The sequence below is a fragment of the Hydra viridissima genome, unplaced genomic scaffold (assembly GCF_058129835.1).
Source record: "Hydra viridissima isolate aposymbiotic clone 2 unplaced genomic scaffold, HvirCarnegie_v1 scaffold_1, whole genome shotgun sequence".
Classification (NCBI taxonomy): Eukaryota; Metazoa; Cnidaria; class Hydrozoa; order Anthoathecata; family Hydridae; genus Hydra; species Hydra viridissima.
The window spans coordinates 38,625,117-38,639,488 of NW_028324300.1; the positions used below are offsets into that span (position 1 = coordinate 38,625,117).

The 14,372-nt window shown below is 28.7% G+C and overlaps 3 protein-coding genes across 3 annotated transcripts; 2 read left to right on the forward strand and 1 right to left on the reverse strand.

The window, feature by feature from the left end:
- Positions 1-2,173: 2,173 nt before the first annotated feature.
- On the reverse strand, positions 2,174-5,759 carry LOC149894875 (uncharacterized). Its single transcript, XM_090076911.1, has 3 exons — positions 5,690-5,759; positions 5,290-5,524; positions 2,174-4,883 (listed from the first exon to the last, which is right to left on the reverse strand). Exon 3 carries the CDS (start codon positions 3,709-3,711, stop codon positions 3,286-3,288), a length of 426 nt encoding a protein of 141 aa, XP_089933037.1. The 5' UTR covers positions 3,712-4,883; positions 5,290-5,524; positions 5,690-5,759; the 3' UTR covers positions 2,174-3,285.
- A 1,551-nt stretch (positions 5,760-7,310) lies between these two features.
- LOC149894876 (uncharacterized) lies at positions 7,311-9,300 on the forward strand. The gene is made up of 4 exons (XM_090069455.1): positions 7,311-7,377; positions 7,886-8,067; positions 8,307-8,496; positions 8,968-9,300. Exons 2-4 carry the CDS (start codon positions 7,999-8,001, stop codon positions 9,132-9,134), a joined length of 426 nt encoding a protein of 141 aa, XP_089925581.1. The 5' UTR covers positions 7,311-7,377; positions 7,886-7,998; the 3' UTR covers positions 9,135-9,300.
- A 2,575-nt stretch (positions 9,301-11,875) lies between these two features.
- Positions 11,876-12,265, forward strand: LOC149894877 (uncharacterized). The gene has a single exon (XM_090079969.1). The coding sequence runs from the start codon at positions 11,876-11,878 to the stop codon at positions 12,263-12,265; it is 390 nt and encodes a 129-aa protein (XP_089936095.1).
- The last annotated feature ends 2,107 nt before the right edge of the window (positions 12,266-14,372 follow it).

Consider the following 14,372-nt stretch of genomic DNA (forward strand, 5'->3'; position numbering starts at 1 on the left):
AGATGTAGATGTAGATGTAGAAAATGGATGTAGATTTATTCGAAAAAGTTCAACACAGAGCAACTCGACAGGGCTGAGAAAGTTAACATACAAAAAACTGCTGAAGCGATTAAATATTACAGCAATAAAAAAAGAGACGAGAAAGAAGTGATCTGACTCAGCTTTATAAATTATTTAACAATTTAGAACAAGTTCAGCTGGTAAAAGATTTCCAATTCAAAATAGAACGTTCAATAAATGGACACGTGTTAGACACTTGTTGCGATATGATAGAAGACATTACCAATTTTACTCCAAGGCAAAAATTTTTCTCTTCAACAGAGCATCAACCAACTGAAACAAATTTCCTAGTGACATAGTTCATTCAGTAAATCTAGATGGATTCAAAGAAAAAATTTGGCTAATGGCAAGAGAAAAATTAAATAAGGTATACCCAGTAAACACGCTTTAGTTGGTCCAACTGACGGGCCAGTATTGGCTATAGTTGGCTAACTGTTGGCATTTCTTGCCAACCATTAACCGACTTTGTACCGCGTGTTTTTGAATCATTAAAGTTTCCCGTAAGTTTTATAAACGTATTTTAATAATTTAGTCACATGGTCTAAGTAAACATTCACTTAGACCATATTCACTTAGATAAGTGAACATATTCACTTAGACCATGCGACTAATTATTAAAACTAGCAAAAAGCAACCCGTAATACGGGTTATGGTCGGTCTGTTAATTTATGGTGGCTGTTTTCCACAATTTAAATTTGCGAAACCATTACTAATACCCTTTTAGAAAAACGCCTTCAAATTTAAAAAACTAAACCATCTGTAAAATTAAAATAAAAAGTATGGAGGTAAAATAATTTACCAATTATTTAACATTATTTGAGAAATTTAAAACTGACATATGTCATATCAGTGTAAGGCAGAACCATTTTCCTCAACATTACTAAGTTCAAAACAATACGTTTTTAGTTACTGACAGAAAATAATAGCACTTCATCATGCTTTAAATTGACGAAAAAAGCTAAATTTTTGTTATATTTTTTATAACATGAACTTTAATTAATAAGAGTAATATTAAGCGAACGTTAACTATACATTAACTATTAATTTTTTGGTATCCCCTTGACACATGTTTCTTTAAAAAAGGAAATTGTTTTTAAAACGTTAAATGCACACAACTAAATAAATTAAAATTAACTGAAGATTTGACCATCACTATTTATGGCACTAATCTGACCATTTTTATATATGGCCTTTGTTTCAACAGTTTTTAATAAACGGTAATTCAATACCATTTACTAAAAATACCTTTTGTTACTCGAAATTTAATTCTCTTTAATATTTTGACACTAATAAAGGACCTCCCTTCCCCGTTTTTGCCTTAATGGTGGTCAGGAGAATAGATCTATTTTTATGAAGAGTAATCATGTTTTTGATGAAGACCTTTTACCAGAATAATAAAATGTGAAAGAATGATTTGAGAATTTAACATATATAAGCATTTTTTCTTTCCTCAAAATTAAGCTAATTAATTAAACACCTTAAAAAATTTAAGTAACTCATAATTTGACAAATGCGCAAAACTACAATATTCACCCCCCGTTTAAAAAGATCCCCTACAATATTTACCCCCCCCCCCCCCACCCACCCCGTTTAAAAAGATCCCGTACAACAAACAGGGTTGCCACCGTTATTAAAGAACAAAACTCCCTGATTTTCCCTGATTTTTTCGCTAAAATTTTGCTTTTTTCTCCCCTGATTTTCCCTGACTTTTCGCTAAAACTTTGCTTTTTCCTCCCTGATTTTTCGCTAAAATTTTGCTTATCTCCCCTGATATTTCCAGCATTCAAATACCCAAACTTAACTTCAAAACCAAACTTCTCCATCAACCCCAGAGGATTTTTATCTCTAAAAAAACAGATACTATAACCCCTGATGAGTAATGAACCAATCAATATGTTTGAAAATTAAAATAAATAATTAAATACTTCAATCAACACATGAAATTGTTCTTTGAAAAAAATATAAAAACTACAGTAGAATCCCATCAACTTGAACTCTGAAGGGTTCAAGTTGATGGGATTCTACTGTAGTTGCGTTTACATTCAAAACATAAAGAAAAATTAAAAGTTCCCTGATTTTCCCTGATTTTTTCCAAAATCAACAATTACCCCCTGATTTTCCCTGATTGTATCTAAATTTCCCTGAATTTCCCTGATTTCCCTGATTTGGTGGCAACCCTGAACAAATATTATTAGGCATAAAATAGAGAAAATTAAAAAAAAATTGAACTAATTGAATATATTTACATCATTTTAACTGACAAAAATTTACAATAAAATGTAATCAGGTTTTCTTTTTATAAATCGTATAAATGCGTCAAACGTAAATCTTAAAGAAGAAAAAAAAAACCACATAAAAACTGAAAATCGATTTACCTATTTATAGAAACCTATTTTGACATGGCAGTTAATATTAACATTTATCGAAAATGTAACTATAAAATCTATTTCGAAGTGCAAAGGATTAACAATACTAAAATAAATTAAAAAAAAAAAAAAAAAAAAAATCAAATTAAGATATAAACTGCATTTTTAGCCTAATGTTGGCTTTTAGTAAATAAATAAAAGCAGTAAGTTCCAATAATGAAACTACCTATTACTCATTTTTAACAATAGACACCAACGTGAAGGTAAGCCAAGCAGTCTATCAACACAAAACATCACAACAGTAACACATAACAATAGAATATTTACACCCTTGATCCTAAAATCCAGCGAAAATAACAAACCAAATTAAAATATGAAAGGCAAAATTAGAAAACCAATTTAATGTTAACTATATATTTATCTTTTTACTAAACATATAACTACATAAAAGTATATTTGTTTTTATATTCAATATTAGTTATTCAATTACTTCAAATTTAGGACATTAAAACACCCTAGATTTAAAGATCAAGGTTGCATACTCTCCCATACACATTACGCTAAACATTAACAGACATTGTGTTTCCAGAATAACTAAAAAAGGCTACACAACACAACCTAGCTCTAAAGCAGTAAAACCGCCTGACACTAAATGCTGCCAAGTCACACCTCTGCTATAAGTACACCGCTTGGCTGGCAAGGTTATCAATCTTGCTCAATATAATGCCAACTCACACCACTTTGAAAACATGGAAACAACATAATTTAAACATATATACAGCTATAAACAAATATGGTTTCATATAACATATAAACATATTAAATGACAGGTATATTTATCAAAAACTATGAAAAAATATTAAAGTAATAAAAAAAAAATAACATTATTTGTGTAACACTTTTCACCTACCATACCTTGAATGAGATGTTTATCAATTTTGAAAAACAAACTATTAAATGCCCTAGTTCTTGAACATGCAAAATATAGTTGACCATGAGAGAAACACGGTTTTTTGAGATATACCCCAACTCTATCAAATGTTTGACCTTGACTTTTGAAAATTGTCATTGAATAAGCCAATCTGACAGGAAACTGACGACATTTCAGAACAAAAGGTGAATTAGAATCTGATGGAGCCAACTGAATTTGAGTAACAAAAACCCATTTACCACCAGAAACACCAGTCAAAACCTCTGCATCAATATAATTATTTTGAAGAGCACAAACGTTCATTCGAGTGCCATAGCATAACCCAGCTTTGAGATTTAAATTTCTAAGTAGCATAATTACACAACCAAATTTCAATTTTTAACAATTAGGTAGAATACCTGAAGGAGTTAAGCTGTTCAAAAACTCAACAGGAAAATTATTTCTTTCATTAAGGTCATCAGTATCAATTTGATCAGCACTTAAATATATTTTGACCTCACCCGGCAGACATTCAAGCACTTCTTCATTGATAATGAATCAACATTAGTTGGTGTTAAAATCACGCGTTTAGAATAATCATTTTGATCAGCATCTCCAAAAATCTTTTCAACAACTGATTCATTTTCTCTAATAATGCACTGATTTGGTATTTTAATGCATCCTTTAAAAGGATCCTCCTCTTTGACAGGTATTGTTCCATTCCCAAGTTTTAGTAGCCATTGGGAAAACTCACCTTCCCCATCTTGTACTCTCATATTTTCAGTTAATGCAAACTTCTGCACCCATTGCCAATGCAAAGAACATTTTACACACAATTCTACTATTTCAGCTGGTTGTATTTATACACAATTCTACTATTTCAGTTGTTGAACATTTTCATCAAAATTTTCTAGATTTAAGCCAATAAACTCATCAATAACAGGCAGATTGTAATCAGTCTGCATTTTACCACTTTGATTAATAATCTTTTCAATTTGATGAAGAGTAGCTTGTTCAGCTATTAGAAGTGGGATTGAGCGGTGAATGAAATCTTCCATCATAAAAGCTTTGCATGTATTCCAGAGATGTAAAGGATTGCCAGGTTCACAAAAGTTCAAAATAATTGAAAACAACTAATTTGCTTTGGCGTACGTGTTAAAACCGCCTCAGAAAGAGTATTCTGCCATTCAGTGTCATCTTACAACAATTCTTATAAAACACATGCTTCACGAAACGTTTCAAGGACAATACCATTAACAGTACGCACATCCTCCCAAGATATTGCTCCTTTTGCTTGCAAAAGTAACAGTTTAAGAAAAAACAATTCTCCAGTTGGATTAACTTTATACATTCTTACTATCACCTTATTACCACCCCTTTGTCTAACCTTCCATTTACAATGTTTATCATCAAATATAAAGTGATAAGGAATGCCTACATAAGAATAGCAATGTGCTCTTTCATTTTCAGCATTTAACTTAAACCATGCCGTTAGGTGCGTATCACGTTGTGCTGCACAATCTTAAGCCATTTGTTCTGCTCCTTCTCTAAAATACAATAATTGATTTTAAGGTAGATGTTTACTAAGTCACAGCACTTGGAAAACACAGAAACAACATAATATAAACATGTACCAACTATAAACACAATAAATGTGTTTAAATGTGTATATAAGGTTAAATATATACCTTATATACATATTTCAACACAATTTTAAAACAATTATATAACACATATTAACACATACACAAACAATAAAAAAACACTTTACATTGTTGTAAAAACACATTGATAAAACAACTAAAAGGCACTTATTTCAACACATGCATACATATCAAAAAAGCATATATCCAAACAATAAACGTGTGCAAACAAAAATTTTAAAAATAACGCCATAAAATTTAAAAAGATTCAAAGTAAACAAAATATATATTTACAAACAATACTCTTTACCTTCTTTTTTTTTTCATAAGAACTGTAATCCTCATAACAAAATTTAACCTTTACATACAATAACATGTGACATGCCATGTCAGTGTTGGCACAAAATTTTAATTTATTTTTCTAAATTTTCTAAAAAAGAACAAAAATAATTAAAAGCATCACAGAAATTTCAAAGTAGTAATAACCATTTTATGGAAGTAGTATTAGTGTAACTTTAAATAACATCCATACCCCTATTTTCTTTCTAAAAATTAAAATAACAAAAATAAAAATGCTGAAAGAAAAGCTAAAACATACAAAATACAAACGATTTAAAAGATTAAAATCCTTTCTACTTTCTCTGATAAAAATTTAAATCCTTTCTACTTTAGCTAATAAAAATGTATATATAACTATTTTATATACTTACTTCAATTATAATATGATCTTAACGATTATCATTTCTCTTAATATGATTCTTTATGTAATATATCTAAACTAATAATTAAATTCCAAAAGGAAAAAAGTTTCAACTCGACATTAAACATTAAACGTTTCTGTGCTAATTATATTAAGATTACTCAAATAGATTCATTCAATAATTAAAACTATTCAATAGAGTTTGTTTCGTTTGAAGCTTTTTATTATTATTTTTCTTTCAAACGCTTTTTTACCCTTCAACTAAAGTTTTAAACTCAAACTCTCCTACACCTCTTAATAAAACCGTTACGCTGGTAAGTACAAATATTTTACATTTATCCATTAGTTACACATTCAGATATAATTTTTGACATTGGTTGAGTTTTTAATTTATTTTTATGATGACACCATTTTTGTATTTATATTAGACATTTTAGCTCTATTTTAACTATTATTAAAAGTTAAAATACAGCTAAAATGTATATGTGCGTGTATAGTAGTATGTTTATGTGTGTATGTATGTATGTATATGTGTGTATGTATGTATGTATGTATGTATGTATGTATGTATGTATGTATGTATGTATGTATATAAATATATATATATATATATATATATATATATATATATATATATATATATATATATATATATATATATATATATATATATATATATATATATATATATATATATATATATATATATATATATATACACACACACACACACACATACATACAGGGTGTCTGCCAGATCAGGGGAAATCAGGGAAAAGTCAGGGAAATCAGATATCTGGAAAAAATCTAGGATTATCAAGGAAATTAGGTTGAATTTTAGAAAAATCAGGGAGAAATCAGGGAAAATGGCTCTTCATCAAACTTACATAACTTAAATAAGTTGTATATAGTACATGTAATATAAAAGTTTATTAGGCAGATAGTTTTATGAACTTCTCTTGCATCAAGCGAATCTTGAATCTTCACTTGCAAAAATATAAACAATAATACAACCCATATTAAATGTATCAATACTTGATACATTTAGTGTGGGTTTTATTATTGTTTACATTTTTGCAGTTGAAGAGCATTTTTCTAAATGAATCTAGGTCAATTTTTGTGAAGTTGAATTTGGGTAACTTTAAATTAAATCAAGGAAAACAGGTAGAAGATCAGGAAAATATCAGGGAAAAGTCAGAGAAATCCACCTTAAAATATTGGCAGACATCCTTTACATAACATCCATGCATAAAAGTTGTTATATTCTAATATAAATGTTGTATATAATAATTTATATGTATGTATTTTGTATATATTGCATATAATATATGCCATATATACAATATTGACATAATATATGCAGTATATAAATAAATGGTATATGCAATTGCATATACAATATGACATATACATTTCATATTAAGCATATATGACATTTATATTATATTATGTGTGTGTGTATGTGTATATATGTATGTGTGTGTGTGTATATATATATACATACATATATATATATATATATATATATATATATATATATATATATATATATATATATATATATATATATATATATATATATATATATATATATATATATATATTCATATAATGCATATAATTATAGCATTTTATTAAAAGAAACATCAACTTCTAAAAGCTATGAGAAAACTATTCATAATTTTGGGGATCAGGAAAGTAAGGTTTTGGATAAACTATTTGTTTGTTGTTTTTTTTTGTTTTACTACTTGTTATACATTGTATATATGTTAAGCATACATACATTGATTATGATGCTGACATATATTGACAAAAGAAAACTATTTTTATTTTTTGTAAAAAAAAATATTTTTGTTTTAACTAAAGTCATAAATGGATGAAGGCTTTAAAAAAATACATATTTCATGTTACAAAATTACACATTTCTATTTTTTTATGCAGATAAAGGTTTTAAATAACGCTCTTTTCCGTGACCTTATCAACACAGCACAAAAATGTGCTAGAATACCATTTTTACAGCAATTAATTCACCTACAGGGATAAATAACATGAATGTTTAAAACTTTAACTCCAAATATTTGAGTTCCATAACACCTTCATCCGTGTATGTCTTCAATTTAATAACTAGATTGTGTTTTTGAAACCAGTTTTCCGATAAGATTCAAATGCAATGAAATATTATTTAATTATTTATGTATGTTTATAGAGAAGTTGGCAGCTTTGGAGTTAAGATTAACAGAACTGGAGCAAAAAAATAATTTTTTAGAAGTTCAAAGTTTTTTGGATAATGAAGACATTGTTGTTCCCCCCGGCCTTCCAATGGAAAGTAAGGAAGATTTGGAGAGGCTTAACCTTATGCTACAGATGAAATCTGAGATGGCTCTCTATGTAATTTGAAATTATTTTTTATATTATAATGTTTCTAGCAGTCTACAGGTTGCGTTTAAACTAGTAACTATTATTTTATAAGATCAAAGATAAGTTTTTTTATAAGTCTTATAATTGTAATTTATCAAACGTAATTTAACAATACCTTAGTTATATTATACCGCATTACATTTTCATTTACCTTTGAAAAAATAATTTAAATAAAAAAAGTTGTAATATGTAGCATTATTTGTTTTTAGGTCGAATATCTGTGTTCTATTGGCAGTAAAGTTGAGCGTCCAAAATACATACGATGTGTGTTGGGAGCCATGTTTTCCAAAAATTTTAGCGTTTTATGTAATCTAAACGGATCTTCGAGTAAGATGATAGCTACTGGAGTGGGCAAGATTAAGTTGCGATGTTATCATTTTGTGTTAAAGTACTTACTATGTAAGTATTACTAGTTATGTAAATTTTTAGTCTATTAAAGTCAACCATATTTTTATATTTACAAAAATATGTTTACAACACTAAGAAAGAATACAATATGTTAGTACTTATGACAATTACCAGTGTTGTCATTAGTTGTGAATTTGTAAGTTATTATGTTCTCCCTTGGTGACTTGAACTTATTAATGCCATATTTTATTGTTAACTAGAGACATTAATTGCCAATGTAAACCATGATTTATTAGTATTCAACTATATGATTCTTAAAGAGTATATAGAAGTTTGTCTTGAACCGATAAGCTAATTGCTCTCGGTTATCATATGCACATATTTTTAAAACTGCTAACCAGTTAATGTAATTCTTAATTTGCAAAGTATACGTATAAGAGCTTAAAAATAACTTAAAAATAATTCATATTTAAACAAAAAATAAATTGAGTTTTTAAATTTATTTTCATTTTATTCTTTTAGCAACAGTAAGAATTCAGTATCTTAATTCCAAGGATAAAGATATTTACCCGATCGTTTCAAGATGGTTTCAGGGCGCAATTGATCAAGGAGATGGGCGAATAAATAGACAGATGAAAAGCAAGTTTATAAAAAATCAGTTGCAGTTAATCAATGAAAAGAATATTTAGTTATTATTTTCTTTTGCAAATTTATAAAAGCTTATTTATCTTGATTTTATTTATAATTCTAATTTTTCTTAATTATAATTAATAATTATCTAATAAATCGCCACGTTTTTAAATACTTGTGTTTTAAAATATTGTTTTTAATTAAAGCTGCCAATATTAGTTTCAAACCTTTAATAATATTAACTACAATAATAGAATATTTTTAGTTCTTTATTTGTAAATATTTTTCTTTAATGGTCTGGAAATAAAAGTGTAATGATAAAAAATTTGTTCTTTTTTTTGTATTCAACTAAGTTATCTATAAATAATATAATATTTTGTGTGGACAGTAGTACTGTTTGGTAAAATCTGATATACAAACAATCACTATTAGATAGAAAATTAAATGTTAAAAAGCAAAGTTATACTTTGTTATTAAGCAATATTCAAAACATGATTTATAACTTTTGCACTTTCAATTTAAGCGCAAAAGTGAATTTGAAAAATCGCGAAAAAAAAATCATATAGTTGGGCCGGTAATGGTACCAACTGTTAGCCAACTGTTTTATTACTGTTGGGCCGTTAATGGCAAACAATTGTTTAAAAACAGTTGGCTAAGTGTTGGTAAAAGCGTTACGTTTTTTTCACGGTACCAACTAAATAGCCGACTGTTGGCCCAACTGTAGCTAATAGTTGGTTATTAGGATCGGGCCAACTACTTACCAACTGTTCGATGTTTACTGGGTAGGCTGTCAAAGTGTGGAAACACGATTGCTGGTTTTGCCGGTTACTGCTTCTATCACTACTTCTGCTAATTTAGCGTTTTTAATTTTGCTTTTAGTTGCTTACGTTGTGATCATCACAGACTAATTGACCAGATGGAATTCAAAGTCAATGACGATCAACTCTGTCATTCGATTGAGGGAAGTCGTTGAAGAGATGAAAAGCAGCAAACACGAGTTTGCAGATGTCATCCCCTCAAGATTGGGCCCAGCGATCTTTGTGATGATTTATTTTTGTAATAAACAAGTGCCTTTTTCATTCTGTTTGCAACAAAAAATGTCTACAAAACTTACACAGACTTTTCACTGTCATATAATTTTGTCCGTTTTTAATCTCTACTAAAACTCATTTGTCTTAAAAATGGGCTAAAAAGAGGTTTTATATACTTTGGAAAACCATTCATATACATCGGAAAAAAAGTTCGCAAAGCAATTCGACAACTTTCAAGATTTTAACTTAAAGTTAAATCTTTCAAATGTGTAGTATTCATCTACAAAGATTAAATGTTTTAAATTGAACGATCAAAGTTGAGATATACTGGATAACCAGACAGTAAATGTTATCACCGATAGAACCAGTATATAAGGAATCGTCATTCTTTATAAAGTGTTGTTTGTGTCAATTTTTATAGCAATTGTACACTCTACACATGAAAACCCTGTAACGAAAAGCGTTGCCAGGGTTTCACATCTGTTTACTTTGGTCGTAAATTTTATCTTTATTTTTCTTTGCTTCTCAAAATTAATTTGAATTATCAACAAAAATTTATGTTGCTTTATGGAACACATTTAATTTACAGCAGCAAGTGCCTCCTCCATCCTTTTTTTTTTTTTTTATCTTTTGCAATTCTCTGATAGCTGAATGCAGAAATAATAAACAGAATTCTTCTTGTAATTTTTGTTATAATATCTTGCTATAAAAAAAAAATATTTGCAAAATTTCATTTTGAAAGATCCAAACAAACAAAAAAAAACGAAAACAATTTTATTAAAAATCGTTAAAAGAAAAATGATCTAAATATTTCACTTGCTACAAAAAAAGTTTCTGTAAAAAATTGCAATACGTAGTGCAATTCATGACGTTGTGCAATTCATGACGTTGTGCAATTCATGACGTTTTTCAGGCAGTTTAAACATTATTGGGACAAAACAAGTTTTTTATTCTAAAGTTCCTTTATACTATGATTCATGTGTATATATTTGTCTATTTTTGTTTTATCAATTGCGCGCTACAACATATAATTCAATCTTATAAAAAAAGAAGTCAATCAATTGAGCAAATATCTTGTTTAAAATTTTTGACTTTTTAAAGCGTTAAAAAGGAATTTTGAATTATCAATAATTTTTCAAAACACATTTTCATCTTTTTTTCTTCATAAACTTTTATACATTTTATCTATTTCAAAAAAGTCAATTTGAATTTGTTTTAGTTATGTTTTTATTGGACTGCATTTTATATTTTATTTTTTTTATGAACATCAAAACAAGTGTTTTGGCTTAAATTAAAAACACTTTTCAAGCTTACCACACGTTTGATAAGCAACAGTCGTCCCACATACACTGCAGGCCAAAAGTTTCCGGACACTTGACATTTTTATATAAAAAGCTAAAATCTATCCTGTATCATTAAATTTATCAATAATACTAATTTATAATACTTAAACTTACTAATTTTAAGTGTTTATGTAAGTTTGAGGTCAGTAATTAGGTATTACTGGCCTCAAACTTACATAAATAAATTTGTTTTTTTAATTGCTTATTTTAACTTGATATATAGCGTTTCATTACTTTTAAGAGTTTGGTCTTGTTAAAGTTATTTATTTGTTGAAACATGAAGGAAATGTTTATAATATAATGATATCCGACTAAAATGATTAAGAATATTTAGTTTTGTTTAGTTTTCATTTGGTATTAATGACGATTGCATTAAAAAATCTTCAAAAAAAATATTGAAATTTTATAATTCGACTATTTAAAAATATGGGTAAAAAACCTTCTTTAACGGTTGCAAAACGTTCTGAAATATTTACATTACATAAAGAAAGTTATTCAGTTCGTAAAATTTGCAAAAAATTACAAGTTGCCAGAAGTACTGTACAAGATACCATCACACCATGGGAAGAAACTGGCATTTTTGAAGACAAAAAAAGATCTGGTAGACCACGGAAGACAACAAAAGCAGAAGATAATAGTATAATATTGATGAGTAAAAGAAATCGAAGACTTACAGCCCCGGAAATAACTTTAGGCTTTAATAGTAGTCATTCAAAATCTATTTCATTAACCACTACGAAGCGATGTCTTAGACAAGCAGGACTTTCTGGCCGTATAGCCGTCAGGAAACCGTTGCTACGGATTGGAAATAAATAGAAAAGGTTACAATGGGCTATAGACCACCAGAATTGGACAGAAGAAGACTGGGGGAAAGTACTATGGACCGACGAGTCCAAATTTGAACTGTTTGGGCAAAGACGTAGAATTTACATTAGAAGAACAACAAAAGAAAAAACGATCCCAGAGTGTTTAGTGCCGATAATCAAGCATGGTGGTAGGTCAGTTATGGTATGGTAATGTTTTTCTTCAGCTGGTGTAAGTGACCTAGTTAAAATTGAGGATATATATGAAAAAAGAACAATATAAAACAATTCTAGAAAACAATGCTATATCCTTCTGGATTAAAAACTATTGGTCGTGGTTTTGTTTTTATGCAGGACAATAACTTTAAACACACCTTAAAGTTATGTAAGAACTATATAAAGGAACAAGAGGATAATGGTGTCCTCAAAAACATGACCTGGCCGGCCCAATCACCAGATTTGAACCCAATAGAGTTACTGTGGGAAGAATTGGACAGAAAGGTCAGACAAAAATGCCCAACATCCAAAGAGCACCTGTGGCAGATATTAGAAGAATCCTGGTTATCAATTACACCCGAAACAATAAATAAATTAACAAGTAGGATGCCACGGATCGCAAAAGAAGTGATAAAAACTCGGGGGTTATTTTTTGACGAAAAGACAGTTTAATAGTAACAGTGTTGTTAGTATTTTTTTATTTCATTTTTTGTCTTTTTTTTTTTCTTAAATAGTAACTATATGTATCTTTTATAAAATAAATATGATATTTAAAATTTTTTCAAATAATTATGGGAGTTTTAGTTAAAAAATTAAACAAAATCCAAGTGTCCGGAAACTTTTGGCCTGCAGTGTTTATTTGATAACTGTAACTGGGTCATTCCACGCCAAGTGGTCCAGTGGTCCCCGCACTACCATCTCCGATTTTAATAAAATTTTGACAGTATGTTGTTAAACATGTTTCATGAACATTGCCAAAATTTCAGATCAAAATAATTATTACGGATTTTGTGGTACTTTTTGTAAAGCTTACCCAAACTTCAAGATCTGTCAGTAGCTAAAATTCGTATATTTGGGGTCCTATACTTTTGCAATGAAAGGGTAATATATCTTAAAAACGTGGTTTCTTAGTAAACCGAAGGTGCAGATCACAAATAATTTATTACAAGTTTCATATTATGTCTATATTTTAGTCTATGGTTCGCCAAATATCGTCACAAACGCAACACTATAAATATTTTTTATTTATTTATAGGGTCATATCTCTAAAGTTTTTGAATATTGCTATTTTTTCAAAAGGTTCTACATACTGTCATAATGATATGGATTAAAAATTTGCTATTTTAAAAATTTCTCTGCTGAGTTATTCTGAGTGCAATATGGCGAAAAAAGTGAAAAACCCTAAAATAACGTGTGTTTGAACCCCTAAAACATGATGTGGGCAAATTTTTTTTGTTTTTTTAATTGTATTATTGGAAAGACCTTATTTCAAAATTTTAGAAACAATAAAAACTGTTTTGGAGAGATTTTTCTTATGAACGAAAAAAACTTGGTCAATATATAAATTTTTTGAATATTACAATTTCGTCCTAAACATAAAGATTTATCATACTGCATCAAAATCAAAGCTTATTGTGCCAAAAATCAAAATATTTAAATGTTCAAAAAATAATTTTTAACATTTGCTTGAGTTATTTCTAGGGATTTTCGGGTCTGGGTACCCGGTTTTTTTTGGACACGGCGAGTCTGTGGCTGAATACCCGGTCTAAGACTCGGCGAGTCTCGTGATTTGAATGCCTGGACTTGTTTCGGACGCATCGAGGTGTTTTTTGAATCCCTGACCTCTCTAGTCATCTGTATGTGATGCATAATAGCATGCTTAGATAATGCGGTAGTTATATTATCGCTAGGGCAACCCACGGTAAAAAAAGTTCATAAAATTAACGGTTGGATCAAAACTGTCAATTACAAAATAGTTGGGTAAATCTAATCCAGAAAGAGGCAAAATATAAATTATAATATTTCCTAATGTATTTTAAAACAATTTTGTATCATTTAAGAAACTCTTCAAGGTATTGGAAGTGTGCACTTTAAGAAAATATTGATATGGAACATGAGTTGAC

Excerpts from the sequence above, each read along its gene's own strand:
- LOC149894875 (XM_090076911.1), bottom strand. The coding sequence starts at position 3,711 with ATGCTACTTAGAAATTTAAATCTCAAAGCTGGGTTATGCTATGGCACT.
- LOC149894876 (XM_090069455.1), top strand. The coding sequence starts at position 7,999 with ATGGAAAGTAAGGAAGATTTGGAGAGGCTTAACCTTATGCTACAGATG. Across the intron at positions 8,068-8,306 it reads AATCTGAGATGGCTCTCTAT|GTCGAATATCTGTGTTCTAT; the intron begins GTAATTTGAAAT and ends ATTTGTTTTTAG. Across the intron at positions 8,497-8,967 it reads TGTGTTAAAGTACTTACTAT|CAACAGTAAGAATTCAGTAT; the intron begins GTAAGTATTACT and ends TTATTCTTTTAG.
- LOC149894877 (XM_090079969.1), top strand. The coding sequence starts at position 11,876 with ATGGGTAAAAAACCTTCTTTAACGGTTGCAAAACGTTCTGAAATATTT.